The sequence below is a fragment of the Trypanosoma theileri genome (assembly GCF_002087225.1).
Source record: "Trypanosoma theileri isolate Edinburgh chromosome Unknown TM35_Tth_11_V1, whole genome shotgun sequence".
NCBI classification, from domain to species: domain Eukaryota; phylum Euglenozoa; class Kinetoplastea; order Trypanosomatida; family Trypanosomatidae; genus Trypanosoma; species Trypanosoma theileri.
Window position 1 is genome coordinate 479644 of NW_021639853.1, and position 16055 is coordinate 495698.

The following is a 16055-nucleotide window of genomic DNA, read 5'->3' on the forward strand; positions in this document are numbered from 1 at the left end:
TGCGCTGCGTGTACGCCCCGCTGGTGAGAGCGAGTGGCTTACATGCGGTGCGGGCAGCTCTGTGTCTGCATGTGTGAAGTACGCAGACACGTGCCGCCAGCGTATCCCAAGAGCAACAACAAGGACAACCATTGACACTACTACTGCTGGACAGCCAAAGGCAGTGATGGCTCATATGGGTTCTCCGGATTCCGCAATTGCTTCTCGGCTACTACATAACTTATCGCTGAGTGCAACTGCCGATGATGTTAAAAAAGCCAAAGAAGAAGCAGAGGAAAGGCAGGTTAAGCTGAACAAGAGTACCACAAAACTTCCAGCAGATGAAGCAGCAGAAGGGGTTCGTTCGCAAGGTGCACATCCAGCAGCCATAGGAGAAACAACGCTTATGCCGTCAGCTGAACTTCCTGCTGGTCAAACACCAAATAAAGATTTTGATCCCTATGCTAGTCCTGAAGTCGCAGTTGTTTCGCGTTTTTTGCTTGGCTTACCGTCGAATGCGAGTGTTGAAGACGTTAAAAAAAAAGAATCAGAGAATAAGTTGAAACTTGCAGAATGTAAAAAGGAATCTCAGGGTGTCGATTGTGAAAAACCTCCTGCAGAAACATCGGTTGCGTCCTTAGTTTCTAGACCGTTTGGGTCAGAAACGTCCAGTGTTCATCCCACAATGTCACAAGCACAAGTACAAGCACAAGCAAACACTGAGTTGGGAGGGGAAAACGGTGCAAATGTTTCCCTTCGTCAAAAAGGTGGTGTATTGTCTGATGAAGCTGCTCGTGGTGCTGCTGCTGCACATGGTCATGAAGGTGGTAAATTATCTCTTGAAGTTCCTCCTGCTGTTCCTGATGCTCATGATGCTGGTGCACCGGGTGATCATCCGACAACGCCACAGATTCCTACATTGAACAAGAACGTTGATGGAACTGGTCAAGAAGTGGTATCGACCGTACAAAGGCAGCAAGGTGAAACTGGTGCTTCTGGTGCTGCCGCGTCCAGCGACGGTATTTCCGCTACCCAACCCAATGCAGTTGTAGGTACAACTGAGAACAATAGCTCAGCAAACATGGACTCCAACAATGCCATCACACCCAATAATGAGGAATCATCTGCCACCAACAATTCTCTCACGGAGACTTCCAATGAATCTAATGCTGCAGAGAGTGTGGTGACAAACATCACAAATGATGCCGAAAATACAACCAGTAATGAGGAATTAACTAACGCCACCAACACCAACACCACTACCAACACAACAACAACAACAACATTTCCTCCTGTACCTACAACCGACCCACAGATCAGCAACATTGCCTCCACAGTGCAGAAGAATGCTAACGCAGACAGCAGCAGTATCAGCAGTTCTTTGTGGATGCGTGTGCCACTACTGATTGTGGTTACACTGGCCTGTATTCTTGTGTACTGATTGTAATGATGGTGGTGTGACTCAGGTCATCCTTTGTTTTCTTTTCTTTTTTGCATGCATTCCTACAGTCTAACTAATCTACCACCTGTTGGGATTTCTCTACTTTTTTGTTTCTTAATGTTAATGCTTTTTGTGTTTTTGCTCTCTATGTTTATCCTATAATTATTATTATTGCTACTCCATTATGTGTGTGTTGTTGGATACTCTCTCTGTGTGTGCACCTGGGCTTGTACTGTGATAATGATAGTGAACGTTTTTTTTTTTTGCAGTGAAAGGGAAAGAAATAATAATAACAGATGAATATATATTTATAATTGCGTATATACACACACATATATAGACTTACACCCATAGTTGGTGTATTTCTGAGCATAGTTGGTAAATTTGGGCACAAATATTTATTTCTTTTTTTGCTTGTGGTTTGCTGGGTCGTTGTGCGTTTTGACCCGTACCGTTTTGGTATTCTGTTTTTTGCAGAGGGAAGAAATAATAACTGTTACACATAATTTCATTCTTTGCTATATATGTGGACCACCCAATCAAGAGCTATATATTTGTCTGTTTCTTGCTCTTGTTGGTCGCAATTTTAATTATTTATGTATCTTTCTTTCAGAGTTAATTGGGATTTTCTGTTTAATACTGGGAATTGTGTTTTTTTTTTTTTTTTTTTACTTTAATTGGACACCCTGAGAGTTATTATTTCTTTTTTATGTTTATTTCTTGCTAGTTGATTTGTTTTGTTTATGTTTATGTTTGTGTGTTTATTTTATTCTTGTTTTGTGTTTTTCTCAATATGCTCTTATTTTTTAATGGTGTAGTCTAGTCTATTTAGGCAATGTCCACTTTGTATGACTGTGATGAAGATGCGCCAAGATCTACTACTCCTATCAGTGAACCTGTTCCGATTGCGTGTTTTTGTTGCTGCTGCAACGTAATGTGAACCCTGTGCTGATGTTGGATGGGAAGAGACGGATAAATGGAGAGACATACTGCAGAATTCCCTGGAGGAGGAAGAGTCTATGGCCCGACAGTCTCTTTACGCTATGGAATTAGCCGCAAGAAGTGAGGACTGTGAATGGGAATGGTGTGTGCAGTCACACTTCAAAGGATGTGCATACACTGATAGTGACCCACATCTACACAAACAACAGAATCAACAACAACAGCCGGAACCGTTGCTACTGAGTATGAAAGAGCAGCGGTGTCGAGATGCATTGTTGCGTGAGATTGAGCGACTCACACGCCTAAAAACAGCTGTGCGGCACGAGATGCACGAAATGCGTCTGCAAGGCATCACACGTGAAAAATGCCTTGAGGCAACAATTAGAAGCATTGCGAATAGAGTCTGTTAGACTAGAGCAGCAGCGTCAGACATACACCGCATTGGATGAATGTGGGGAAAGAGCATTAGAGAAGGAGAAAGTGGTATGGTGGCGTACATCTCAGTTGTTGGAAGCGTGTCTACGAGTTGATGCTCCTTTCATTCCTGCTGATAATGTCACTCCCATCATTGCCGTGACTGACTGGCGAAGTGGGGCACACAACCTGATGCTGCAGCTGAAGTGTACAGAACTGGAGAAGAGGATCGATTGGAGGCCATCATGCTTATGGAGAAGGTACCTGAGTATTTTGTTTATTTTTTTCTTTGTAGAGCAGTATTATCAACCTTTTTTTAATTTGACAATTTGTGAAACGTAACTTTATGAAAGCCTATCTAACCGAACCCTTACCGCCTTGAGTGGAAGGCTGGTTAAAAGGGCTTTTCAGCATACTTTTATTTCTTTGGTTTTTAGTATTTTTTCAGGATATAAGCGTTTTTGGTAATACTAGAGAGATTTTTATTATACACGTTGTGGTTCGGATTCGTGGAGGATACAAGCATTATTATTATTTTTTTTTGTTACTGCTCTTATTTATATTCATTGAGTTTCTTTTTTTTTTTTTCTTGCTTCGTTTCCATTTAGTTGTTTTTTTGCAGATGAATGAAGGTGATGTAAATGAGATGCTGTTAGCAACAACGACAGCCTCTGCTGCGGGAGTTGAGGCGAGTGAACGGTGGTTGACGCGGGCAAAGAAGCGGGGAAACGCATCCACAGCATCTAGTGCTCTTGATAATACTACGGAGGAGAATGTACTTTTCTCAGACACACGCACACGCAAAAAGTTACGATCGGAGAGAAATAATACACATAACATAACTGGGAGAGATCATATTACTACTAGTGATACTCTAGTAAAGAATGATGTTAGACGTCCGTTAACATCCTCTTTATTAGATAGTGAACCAGAAACACATGTACGTCAACTGATGGCGTATGTGATGAATACACTATTAGGTGGTCGTCATAATGCAACGAGGGGTGATGGAAAAGAAATAACCACAACTCCCCCATCACGTGCTGTACTTTTATCTGAAACCTCCACGATGCGACCAGTGGCTTTATATCAGATTCATCATAGTGTGTGTGGGAAGAATAGTATCACGCAGAGTGAGAAGACCGCAGATGCTATTGTACGGCATCGAAGAAAATTACATGTATGTAGTCATGAAAGGGATCTTGTGGGTGGATTAGTAGATGGTAAACCGCAGCATACACGAAGGCATTTACTTACACTGGTGACGGCGGCTCTTAAGGGAGAACGTATGGATATTCATCAACCAATACAGACGAATGTTAATGCTGTAGAAGAGAATACCAAGAAGACTGAAGTGGTATTATTTGAATCTGCCAAGGGGAAAACTTTGAGTAGTTTTTTGCAGTCTTCATCTTCTTCTTCCTGTTCTTCTTCCTCCTCAGATGATGGTGATGGAGATGATTAAGGAATAAGTCTTTGTTATACCTCTTGAAATAAAATAAAAAATAAAAAAAAAAATGCATTGTGATATATTTTTTAGTACATTCTGAAATAGTTGTCGTCCAAAACAGAAAAAAAAAAAAAAATGCCTGTATTCTTATTCTTATTTTTTTTCTTTTTTCTTCCTTTATTAATATAGTCAACACTAGTAGATGCAGGTTACTCCAGTATCGAAGAAGGAGGAGGGTGTATTGGGAGAGGTGCCAAAGACTGAACCCACACACATTATAGTACAATATAAACTAGGATCAAAACCTCAACTTGAGAAAAGTATACGAAATGGAGAAGTTGTGATTGGACGTCTGCATGTGTACAAACATCACATGTCAGGCCTTGCATTTGTCAGGAGTCCTGCATTTCCATCTGATATTGTGGTGGATGGTATGGATAACAGAAAACGAGTCTTGCATGATGATATTGTCGCTGTAAGACTCCTCACAGGAAAACGAGAAGGTGGAAAAGGGGCAAAAGAAAATAATAATGATAATAATAATAATAATAATAATAATAATAGTAATAATAATAATGGTGGTGAGGAGAATGAGAATGAGGACAACCACAACATCCGTACGAATGATCAAAGCAAAGAAGATGATGAAGAAGAAGAAGAAATAGAAATAGAAGAAGAAGATGATGAAGAATTTGATGAAGAAAACCCGGAAGATGATGGGAAACCAGTGGATCAGGTATCGGAAGGACGTCCTATTACTTCTTGGATAAAAGACACTACACAGAAAACAGTAATCTCTCCAGAATTGCAATTGGCTCAATCTTTGTCGGCTCCCACTGTATACAATTGGGGAAATGAACAACCACGTGGTACAGTGATGGCTGTACTGAAACGACGACTTCCAATATTTGTTGCCGCACGTCTTATGAAGAATGCATTACCGCCTGGAGAAATGATACAAAGTAATCGTTATTATTTATTTAAGAGTTTTAATCGTCTCATGCCAAATATTGCTGTGTATGGACGTGATATTCCATCATTATATCATAAAACACTCTATGATTATTTTTTCCACATTCGTCTCGTAACGCAAGAGAATGGAGATGCTTATTGGACAGGAAATAACGCCCTTACGGGTAAGATTGTACGTGTACTTGGAGGAGCAGACTCTATACGAACAAACAGTTTCGCTCTTTGTAATGCTAATGGGATTGATATGAGTGATTTTTCAGAGGAAGCATATGCATGTGTGCCAGAGGTATTTAATGTACCGGATAAAGAGGCATTAAAACAAATGCGACGTCGTGATCTTCGTGAAGAGGAATTTGTCTGTAGTATTGATCCCTCAACTGCACGTGATTTGGATGATGCCTTAAGTATTACCACCACACCGGGTGGATATCGGGTTGGTGTGCATATTGCGGATGTTTCTTACTTTGTTCCTGCAAACTCCGCATTGGATGAGGAGGCACGTGGACGATCCACTAGTGTTTATCTTATTGAACAAGTGATTCCCATGTTACCACGAAAATTAAGTGAAGATTACTGTAGTTTAAATCCAGGAAGTGATAAGTTTGCTTTTTCGTGTATTTTTCACTTTGATCATCATGGTAAACTTACATCTGAATGGTTTGGACAAAGTGTCATTCGCAATCGATGTCGTCTCGCATATGAAGAAGCCCAACGTATTCTAGATGGTGATTTAACTGTTCTTGACACACTAGACTATGGAGGGGAAGAAGATACTGAAAAATTACAACATCTTAAAGAACGAGTAAATGATAGTATTCAAACATTATTTAAACTTGCGTCAAAGTTACGAGCTATGAGTATTGAGCGTGGACGAGTTTCCATTGGTAAAAGAAAGATACGTTTTGAGTTTGAAGACATTTCAAACCCTTCACTTGCATTAGGTTTTAATATTGAGCAACAAATAGAAAGTAATTGGTTGGTGGAAGAATTTATGTTACTTGCAAATAGACGTGTAGCAGAGAAAATCGTAGAATATATGCCTGAACAAGCTTTACTACGATGTCATGGGGCACCATTTTCTTCTAGTATAAATAAATTAAGAAAATCTCTTGCTCATGTAGGACTTTTTCTACAAGGAAGTTCAAATAAATCTTTACAAACACTTCTTAATAGTGCAAAGGGAACGGATAATTATGATAGTGTTTGTGTAGCAGTTAAATATGTTATGCAATCTGCTAAATACTTTGTAAATGGACAAGAAGAGATGGTATGTAAAGGTCATTATGCACTTGCATTACCATGGTATACACATTTCACTTCACCTATTCGACGTTATTGTGATATTATCGCACATCGACAATTATTATGTGCACTTGAGATTGAATCTATAGTAAAGAAAAGTCGTCATCGCATTTTGCCTGGTAGTATAGATGTGGATGATCTAGAGACTAAAGATTTCTTTTACTCCGTTTCTGAAATTGATACCATTGTTGAAATGGCTAATGTAAAGAAATTAAATGCTCGTACAGTAAGTGACGTTTCGGAGGGTTTATTCCTTTGCTTTTATTTACAAGCATTAAAAAGAAGTTTGGATGCTGACATTCACACTCGAGGGACATTTGATAATCCTCGTGTGGAAGTGACGATTGTACAGTTAAAGGGAAATAGTGAAAGCATTAAACTCTACGCACGGGAAATTGCCCAGGAGGTGGAGATTAGCCTGCGGAGTAAAGAACAACGGTTTACATATATAAAAGGAGGAGAGACAACAAAGGAAACAGCAGCAGCAGTGGATAAGAATGAAAAAGAGGAAAAACCAAAACAGGAATCACATGGAAAAAAGAAAGAAAAAGGACAACAACAACAAGAACAACAACAAGAAAAAGAAAAAGAAGGTGAAAAGAAAATGCGAAAAGCGAAAAAGCCTACTGGAGATAATGCTTTAACATTTCGCATCAATTGGGGACCACACCCCGACACGGGTGAAGAAGTGGAAGAAGAACTGCGACTATTAAAGGAACTCACTGCTGTATTGACTACATGGTCTCCAAATGGTTATGTGGAGCTTAATATGATCATTGACCCTCCATGGGAAAGAACAAATAAACTTACAGGCATTCCAACAAAACTGGAGGAGAAATAAAATATGTTTTTTTTTTTTTTTTCTTGCTTATCTATCTATATATATATACAAACCAATTTTTTTTTTGTTTACATTTTACTGTTAACTTGAAAAAAAGTATTCTCATAAATATTGACCCTATTGTGGTTATCACATTTACGGGAGTTTTTTTTTTCTGTGTTATTTATTTATATTCTGTTTTCTTTTTTTTATCTTTCTTTTGTAACTTAATCAAAGGAAGAGAGGTCTTGTTGGTACGGAAAGAGAGTTCCACACTCATACTCTCACAAATACAAATAATATATATATATATATATATATATATATATATATAACGAATAGAAATAAATAGAGTGAGAGAAGGAGAGAAAAGAAAAGAAAAGAGATTGATTGACTGGCCCCAAGCAACTCTCTCATCATGGCCTCCCGTAAACGAAGCACAAAGATTATCAACACCAGTGGTTCAACAACAGAAGAAGATGCTGTTGGGGCAGCAACGGCGGCTATGCTTGCTACTGTTATTCGCATGGCAACAGTTCGAAGTACTGCATATGCAGTCAATGCCCGCCCTGCACAGAGTCGAATGGTGAATCTTAACTCTCTACGCCCACACGGGGCTTTGAAAGAAGGAGAACTGGATAGTAATCGTCACTATGATGAACCTCCAGAATCTTTATTAGATGACGTGATATCTATGGTTCATGAATCCCAAAAAGTTTTACATCAATCTGAAGACTTTAATTTAGTTGTAGATGTGAAGGAAGCGATGAGTATTCTTCGAGAACCTTTTTTTCATTATTGGTGGCGAGATAGTATTGCAAAGGAATGTACAAATGCAGCGGCATATCCTTTTACAAAATTATACTTTACACCACCACCTCCATCATCTGAGGTAAGTACAGATACTCCTCTCGTGGGAAGTGATGATAGATGTTTTAATACAGCTAATATGATTCGTCGTATTCTTTTGGTATTTACAAAGGCATCTAATACTTCTCAATTAGTATATGAAGAACTTTTATTTCATGTACTTCGAAATGAGAAAACTTCTGCAGAAGGTTTACTTCAATCTAATTATAATAGTCGTCATATTACTGTTTGTTGTGGTCTTTACTTTTATCGCATTGATGTTCTTGATCAGGCTGGAATAGTGGAAAGTATAGATACAATTGCGAAACGTCTCAAGTCTGTAAAGGAACATGCAGCACGTACAGAAGCATTACTACGAGAACAAAAAATACTTCCTCAAGCATTAGAAGAACTTATTGCATTTTATAAACTTTTAGCTTATTTAACAGAAGTGAATCGAAAAGACTGTGCTGCTATTATGGAAAGGTTAAAAACTGCAAGTCCGGTAAATGAAGCTTGTTTAAATGCTCTGGATTCAGGTATTTTTACAGTTGTATTGCGAAGTATAAATAATCTTCCTTCTTCAGCGCATTGGTTTAGAAATGCACTCGTATTAGAAGAAGAAGAAGAGGAACAGGAAAACAATTCATTATCCATACGTGCACATTCAACAATTATATGTAAGGATAATCTTATGGAATTTTTAATGCAAGTATTCAATTTACGTGATGAGGGAAATTACATAACAAGATCTGTAGAGGTTTCATTAAATGGAGAACTAACCACACCAACTACCACTACAAGCACAAGCACAGGAACAGGAACAGGAACAGTAGGTGATGAAAGTAGTGATCATATTAACAAGATTCTTCCTACAGGAGTGGAATTCTTAGAAATGTGGTTACCATGGAAACATCGTATATTAATGCAACCTTATGCTGTAATGGAACCAACTCCATGTTTATTTAATCTTTTATTTCCAAAAGAGAATATGGTTTCTTTTGCAGTTTTTTGTCTTTCTACAGTTCTTGCGGTTCAAGAAAATTTAACCCCATCGAATGGTTTTCCTACTGTTTTGGTGGCTTTTCCAAATTTAAAAGGAGCTGTATCTGCCACTTTATTATACTCTGCTGAGATAGAAACTCTTATTCAATCTTTAAGATGTGGATCTGTATTAGTGGAGTGGCGTGCAAAGAAATTTTTATTACTCAAAGCATTAAAGATTATAGAAGGTGTTATTGATGCTTGTTATCATGAACCGTATCCATTATATTCTGTGGCTAAATTACTTCTTTCTAGAGAAAAGGTAAAAACAACAAATGCCTCTTCTAATGGTGCTATTTTGGGTCCAGTGGATATGTTTATTACTCTTGACTTGTTAGGTACGAGTGGTGATATTATAAAGAGTGAAACTCATCTTGTTTTGCCTTCACGTTTTGCAGTGACGTGCAATGCTGTTGGAAAGATAGAACGAGGAGGAAGTGTGAATAAACCTTCAGAAGCCAATTCTTTAAAAGCCTCCACCGCAATGTTAACATCTGCCACACTGGTGGCCCTTAAGAAAGAGGAAGAGTTGGAAATTGGACAACGTTTAGCCGATAGCATTGCTGTGAATGGGCAACAACTGCTATCGCTAATGTCCATGTAGAATGGAGGATAGGGTGTTACTATCTACATCTCTCTATGAGTTTCATCTATGTAAAGGAGAACATGAGTGAATGAAAGAAAGAAAGAAAGAAAGGAAAAAAGAAGATAATACCCTTGGACAAGACGTTAACTCTATTAATTATAGGTATGTGGCGTTGTTATTATTGTTCTTCTTTTTTTTTTTCTTTATTTATATGTATCTGTTATTTGTTTATTTATTTATTTTATTTTGGATGGTGGTGGTATCACTGGAAACTGTGGTTACAATGTTGATGCGGAGCAAAGGAAAAAAAAAAAAAAACATAATAGTATTATGTAATAGAGTCTATTTATTGAACTTTTTTTTATTGTTTTTATTTTCTTCTTTGGTTAATTTCATCTGGGATATTTTTCGTACATCTACGGTCTGGTGTACGTAATAAAAAATAATAAAGAAAAAAAAAAGAAAAAAGGGGAATAGGTGTACACATTCATTTCAGATATATACATATATACATAAATATTTATATATATATAGAGAGGGAAAAAGAAGGAAAAAGAAGGAAAAAAGCAAAAAAAGAAATTCTTTTTTAACGACCTATGACTCTACCACCTGATGCTGTTCCGCTAGCTGGTGCGAAGAATGTGAGTGTTGCTGTGCGTGGCACCACTCTTCACATCTTCTGCGATCTCACACGCGACTACGGCATCAGCGGCTCTGGGAAGAGTGTTGTGATTGCGAGTTCGGGCGGCAATCGCCCACTCGGCGCCACCAACGCCTTCGTGGGCCTCAACATTTTCTGCAAAGCGGCAGCGGCGCGGTGTTTGGACGCGGCGGGAGTGGCGGCCCTGCGGGAGTGGACGGAACTTGGCACAGCCGCACAGTGGCGGGTGCACGGCCCCGATTCTGTGTGTAAAGAAGAGGAAACAACAACAAGAGAGGATAATGGTAAGAATAAGAATAAGGAAGAGACGGATAAGGATAAGGATGCGAGTAAGAGTGAGGGTTGGGTTTTGGAAATGGCGGTGGACTTTGCACGGGCGGGGGATAAAGTGGCATCCTCTGGCAAATCGGTTTTACTCTCCTCCACTGGTGGAAACAAGGCGGTGGCGAAAACGGGTATTATTTGTGGAATGAATTGTTATATCCCAATTGGTAAAGAACTGCAACTTGACAGACTTAATACTATTGTGGGATCACCACAACTCGCTAACGGGGAAGTGCGGGATTTGGGAAATGGATTTCAAGTAGAGATGATCTCTCAAACACAGGCGATTGTACACTGTGAGTACACACAGGATGACTCGGCGGCTACTAAGACTATGCCATCTTTTACACTTAATGGTGAAATCACCATAGCGACTATGGTGAAGTCCAGCAGGAAAAAGAGAAAGGGAGAAGAACAGACAGAAGTGAAGAAGGATAATAATGGAGATACTTCATTTACAGCACCTTCACAGAAATCTAAAAACCTCCTTGTGCGATGTACAAGAAAAAACAAAGATGATAATGATGATGACACTATTCTTGTGGATTTTCAATTTGATCCCACACAAACGCAAGGTCATTCTGCCTCTGGGAAATCTATTACTGTAGCGACATCAGGTGGTTGGTGTGAAATTGGAAAGGGTTTAAGTATCAGCTTTAATGCCTACAAATCCGCCCCACCCGTCGCTACTGAAGAGATCGTAACAAGTGTAGCGAAGGTATTAGATGCCCGTTCACCAGAGGAGATCGCCTCCCTCTCACTTAAAACAGTAATTACCGAAGTCTCAGAGAAATTGGGTATAGAGAATGGAGCCACTGGACCTATTAAAGAACAGGTAAAACATGCGGTGATGGATTATATGAGTAAGGTAGGAAAGTCTTCAAACACTGTACCAGCAGCGGTGCGGGAGGCGGTGGTTAAAATTCTCAGTACACGTACACAAGAAGAATTGGCCACTCTTTCACTTAAAACAGTTATGGCGGAAGTCTCACAAGTTGTGGAGGGCGAGTTAGCGGATGACTCTGGGGAATTAAAGGAACAAGTAAAAACCGCCGTAATGGATTTTCTTCGCAAGAATGTTAAATAAAAAGAGAATCTGTTTTTTTTTTTTCTTCTTTTCTTTTTTTACTGTTAATTATTGCTTCTTTTTTGATGTTGTGGTGGTGTTGGTGGAACGTAGCAATAAATCTTATGGATAAAAAAGGAATGGTGAATAGTTGAGGAGGAGGAGTAAAAAACAAAAAAAACAAAAACAAAGGATGTGCTCAAAGTCAATTCACTTCTCTTCGCTGTTATTGGTATTGTTGCTGTTGTTGTTGTTGTTGTTGTTATTGTTGCTGATGCCATACTGGGCTATCTTCTTTTATACGCGCGGCTTTATATTTAACTATTGTTTTGTGATAATACTTTCTACTGAACCCCTCATTTCATTTCTCTTTTTTTTTTTTGCTTTTCTGTTTGATGCTTCTCCTGTTATTATTATTATTATTTAATTAATTAATTTTTTTTTTTTTTGGTTTCTTTGTTTTTTTTTTTTTCTTCTGTTTACCTGTGCCTTCACTGTAGCGATCCCCTTTATTGTACACTTGCGAGGAGATCTAAAGACGACGCCAGTCGGGCATCGGAACCCCTAAAAGAAAGAGAAGTAGTACTCTTCACAAACACAAACAAGTATACATACACCCAGTAGAAAAGTAAAAAAAAAAATAATAATAATAATAATAATACGATAAAAGAAAAGAAAAGAAAAGAAAAAAGAAAGAAAAAGAAATGAGTTTAATGCCGGGAGATATGAGTGAGGTGGCAGAGATCCCTGACACCCTGAATATTCGTTACATTCTTCGCGGAACCCGCCTCCTCACACTTCTGGTGAATCTCAAATCCAAAGCTGTTGGTTATCTCGTGGCGCAGGCCCGTTCTGCTCGCATTGAAGATATGCCGTTATTGTTAGATCTCACCGTTGGAATTTTCGGTGGTGCGGCAGAAGCCAATTTGGAAGCAGCGGCGTTGGTGAAATCATTAATATCTGTTGGTCCTAATACCAGTTGGGTGGTGGATGATACTATTCTAAAGATTATTATTGATCTTTCTCCTGGTCCAGATAGTAGTAACAAGAATGCCATTGGTGATAAAACGACAATAGCCTCTATTAGAGCAAATAGTAAAATTGGTGAATCTAAATTCCGTGTTACCATGCGGCTCTTTTGTGAGGGTGGAGTTAAATGGCCACTTATGCTTTCCCCACGAAGTGGGACGGAATGTACAGATGAGGCTTCTTCTCAGGGTCTGGTTGCACGGGCATTAGAGTTTACCCCATCTGCTTCTATTCCACGTGCAGGTTATTCACCATATGTTCATAATGAATTGTATGAACTCAGTGAATCTATTACGTTAGATTTAGCTATGCTTCCCATTGCGAGATTGCGTATAAACATGGATGGAAAGGATGGAAGACTGGTACGGTATACGGGAGATATATTCTCAGGTGTTGGAATTAGTTTAAGTGTAGAGTTTCAGAGTAAAGGTGTATCCCCCTTAGCTGGTAATCGGGCTCCAATGAGTAGAAAACGTTTGAATACTTTTATACGTGAAGAACGTGGTCCAGCTGGGGAGCCAATACTTATCATTGAGTTTGATACCACAAAAGATTTTGGGGAATCTACAGTAAAAAGACGTGTCATTAGTGATGCTACACGTGTTATTGTAAACAAACGCTTTAAAGTAAATTTTGCCGCTACTGGACCACCGAATGAACTTCCCAGTTTTGCAGATATGTATAGAACTATCTGTAAGTTTCTAGATCCAATGCCAAATCCATTGTTAACGTTAAATATGCCGGATGTACGGATGTTTGTAGCGAAGGAGTACCCGCGATTTGGAATGACTCGCGAAATAAAGAATCTTGTCTGGGAGGCCGTACGATTGTATGTAGTGAATGATTACATGCCTCAATCGGTGGTTGATGTGTCGGTATCACCTTCACCTCTTCGAGTATCGTAGAGATTTTTAGAGAGAGGAGTGAGAGAAATTGATGGAGGTGAAAGAAACGAAGAAGTTTGTGTTTTTTATTTATTTATTTATTTATTTTAGAGAGAGAGAGAGAGATCTTTGCTACTACCCTTATATATATATATACATATATATACTATATATATGTAGATCTGTGTGTTTGTGTGTATATGCTTGCTTCCTTTTTGTTGCAGTACTCAGCTATACCTTTTGTGGATACTGTTGTTTATCTTTTGTTATTATTTTTATTGTTTTATTACTTCAGTTTTTCTTATTTTATTTGTTTTTTTTTTGTTGTTGTTGTGATTATTACTATTTTTATTATTATTATTATTATTTTTTTTCTTCTTCTTATCTTTCTTTGCTGCCACAAGAGTGGGGTCTCCTTTTTTACCTCTCACATAAATCAATCGACACAAAGAGACAATTAGCTCTAAACACACACAAAGAAAAAAAAAAAACAAAAAAAAAACATATATTTATTTATTTATTTATTTATTTATTTATTTATTTTTATTTTTATTTTTTTTTTTTAATCCATAAACAAAGGCTTAAACAACTTGAGTGTGTCAAGTACAAAGAAACATATTAGGCACACTTATCCACGTAAGCAAACATACTCCCGATACCCTTTTAACTACACAAACACAAACACGCAGAAGCTTTTATAGTTTTATTTATCCATTTGTTTTGTTTATTTATTTTTATTTTTTTTTGTTTTGTTTTTTTTTTCTTTTTTGGTTTCTATTTGCGCATTGATTTATTTATTTATTTTATTTGTTTATTTATTTATTTTTATTTTTTTATTTTTCTCGTTCCCATATGAAGCGTGGGCCCTACCAACGTGGAAGTAGTAGTGCCAATACGCCTCTTTCTACGAATACGAGTCCTCCTGCGACTACCACTGTTAGTACGAGCACCACGGCTCTCACACCGCCGGCCTCCAACTCCTCACCCATTCTTCAATGCCCGGAGTGTTTTAACGTATTTCTCACCTGGACAAAGTTCACCCAACACTTAGAGACCACACAACACTACTCTGCACGTTGTGTGGAGTGTCGTGAGTTGCTGAAGTGCTTTGGTCCCAAGTTCCCCTATCGCCATGAGGCTCTTACTGGACATCGTGGTATTCTCGGTACATTTTATGTGCGGGATGATTACCGCCTGGATCACCCACCACACCTCACACTTCCACAATACTGTTGTGAGTGTCTTGTTGTCTTTCTCACGCCACTGGCACTCGCCGAGCATTTACGTAATGATCATCACGTGACGGCGATTAAAGATAAGGCTCATTGTCTCACTTGTGGAATTTATGGTACCATTGCTGAGATGACAGTACATCGAATGGATAAATTAAATCTTAAGGAAGTACACAAGTTTGAGGTGATGGGACTGAATGCCGCTAAATATCTTAAACGATGTCCACAATTACCACCATGGCCACAAGAAGTGAAATCGTATATTATTCTTTATCAATGTCCTGTATGTGTGTTGTTGTTTGTAAGTTGGGATCTTGTAGAGCGGCATATGGCCACGACAGGTCATTGTAAAGATATTCATTTACTCGTCCGTGCACGTCCTGGACATCGTGAGGGTGGAGATGAAGTCCTCTCCGCAGAGGAATTTGAAGTTTTGGTGGATAAAGATGATCCCGAGATGGCAGCTCTCATATGTGAAACTCTTCCTGAACCAAATAGCACCAACCAAGAGGAAAAGAAGAAAAGGAAGAAGAAAGATGATAAGAAAGATGATAAGGATAAGGATAATAAGGATGATGATGATGATGATCACTTGGTAGTGTTTCAGTGCCCAGAAGAAGATTGTGCTCGTGTATTCCTCACACATGGGGAGTTGTTTGAACACATGGAAAAAGATGGACATCATCCCATGGAACCGAATGAGGAAAGAGAAAAGGAAGAAACTACAGAGGAACATCATTTAGAAGAGGAAGAAGGATATGATGAAAAGAAAGATACCTCAGAAGAAGAAGAAGAAATAGTGCCTTCATGGAAGTGGAATGTCTCTGCCTATGAAGTAGAGTGTTCGGCAAAGAAATTAGTAAAATATTTTGGCTTCGTAAGATGTCCACATTGTCGCCGTATACTCACATCCGATTCAGAGGAGTTAATACATATGCAGATGCATCATCCGGAGAAATTGGCCCCGTTGGTTCCTTCCACATCTTTACCCAAGCGGAGGCAAAGATGCATGAGTCATTAACGAAGTTGAAAAGAAAAGAAAAAAAAAGAAAAAAAAAAA

General features: G+C 38.6%; 8 protein-coding genes across 8 annotated transcripts; all 8 read left to right on the forward strand.

Annotated features, from left to right (window-relative positions):
* Position 1: 1 nt before the first annotated feature.
* On the forward strand, positions 2-1420 carry TM35_000113060 (uncharacterized protein; the record flags this gene model as incomplete). The annotated part of the gene is made up of 1 exon (XM_029025015.1): positions 2-1420. A coding segment is annotated over one exon (1419 nt), but the record flags the coding sequence as incomplete, so codon positions are not given.
* Positions 1421-2439: 1019 nt separating this feature from the next.
* TM35_000113070 (uncharacterized protein) lies at positions 2440-2772 on the forward strand (the record flags this gene model as incomplete). The annotated part of the gene is made up of 1 exon (XM_029025016.1): positions 2440-2772. The coding sequence occupies one exon, from the start codon at positions 2440-2442 to the stop codon at positions 2770-2772; it is 333 nt and encodes a 110-aa protein (XP_028883839.1).
* Positions 2773-3398: 626 nt separating this feature from the next.
* Positions 3399-4241, forward strand: TM35_000113080 (uncharacterized protein; the record flags this gene model as incomplete). Its single annotated transcript, XM_029025017.1, has 1 exon — positions 3399-4241. The coding sequence occupies one exon, from the start codon at positions 3399-3401 to the stop codon at positions 4239-4241; it is 843 nt and encodes a 280-aa protein (XP_028883840.1).
* Positions 4242-4428: 187 nt separating this feature from the next.
* TM35_000113090 (ribonuclease II-like protein) lies at positions 4429-7341 on the forward strand (the record flags this gene model as incomplete). Its single annotated transcript, XM_029025018.1, has 1 exon — positions 4429-7341. The coding sequence occupies one exon, from the start codon at positions 4429-4431 to the stop codon at positions 7339-7341; it is 2913 nt and encodes a 970-aa protein (XP_028883841.1).
* A 397-nt stretch (positions 7342-7738) lies between these two features.
* On the forward strand, positions 7739-9817 carry TM35_000113100 (uncharacterized protein; the record flags this gene model as incomplete). Its single annotated transcript, XM_029025019.1, has 1 exon — positions 7739-9817. The coding sequence occupies one exon, from the start codon at positions 7739-7741 to the stop codon at positions 9815-9817; it is 2079 nt and encodes a 692-aa protein (XP_028883842.1).
* Positions 9818-10395: 578 nt separating this feature from the next.
* On the forward strand, positions 10396-11871 carry TM35_000113110 (uncharacterized protein; the record flags this gene model as incomplete). Its single annotated transcript, XM_029025020.1, has 1 exon — positions 10396-11871. The coding sequence occupies one exon, from the start codon at positions 10396-10398 to the stop codon at positions 11869-11871; it is 1476 nt and encodes a 491-aa protein (XP_028883843.1).
* A 683-nt stretch (positions 11872-12554) lies between these two features.
* TM35_000113120 (uncharacterized protein) lies at positions 12555-13784 on the forward strand (the record flags this gene model as incomplete). Its single annotated transcript, XM_029025021.1, has 1 exon — positions 12555-13784. The coding sequence occupies one exon, from the start codon at positions 12555-12557 to the stop codon at positions 13782-13784; it is 1230 nt and encodes a 409-aa protein (XP_028883844.1).
* Positions 13785-14615: 831 nt separating this feature from the next.
* On the forward strand, positions 14616-16016 carry TM35_000113130 (uncharacterized protein; the record flags this gene model as incomplete). The annotated part of the gene is made up of 1 exon (XM_029025022.1): positions 14616-16016. The coding sequence occupies one exon, from the start codon at positions 14616-14618 to the stop codon at positions 16014-16016; it is 1401 nt and encodes a 466-aa protein (XP_028883845.1).
* Between the last annotated feature and the right edge of the window lie 39 nt (positions 16017-16055).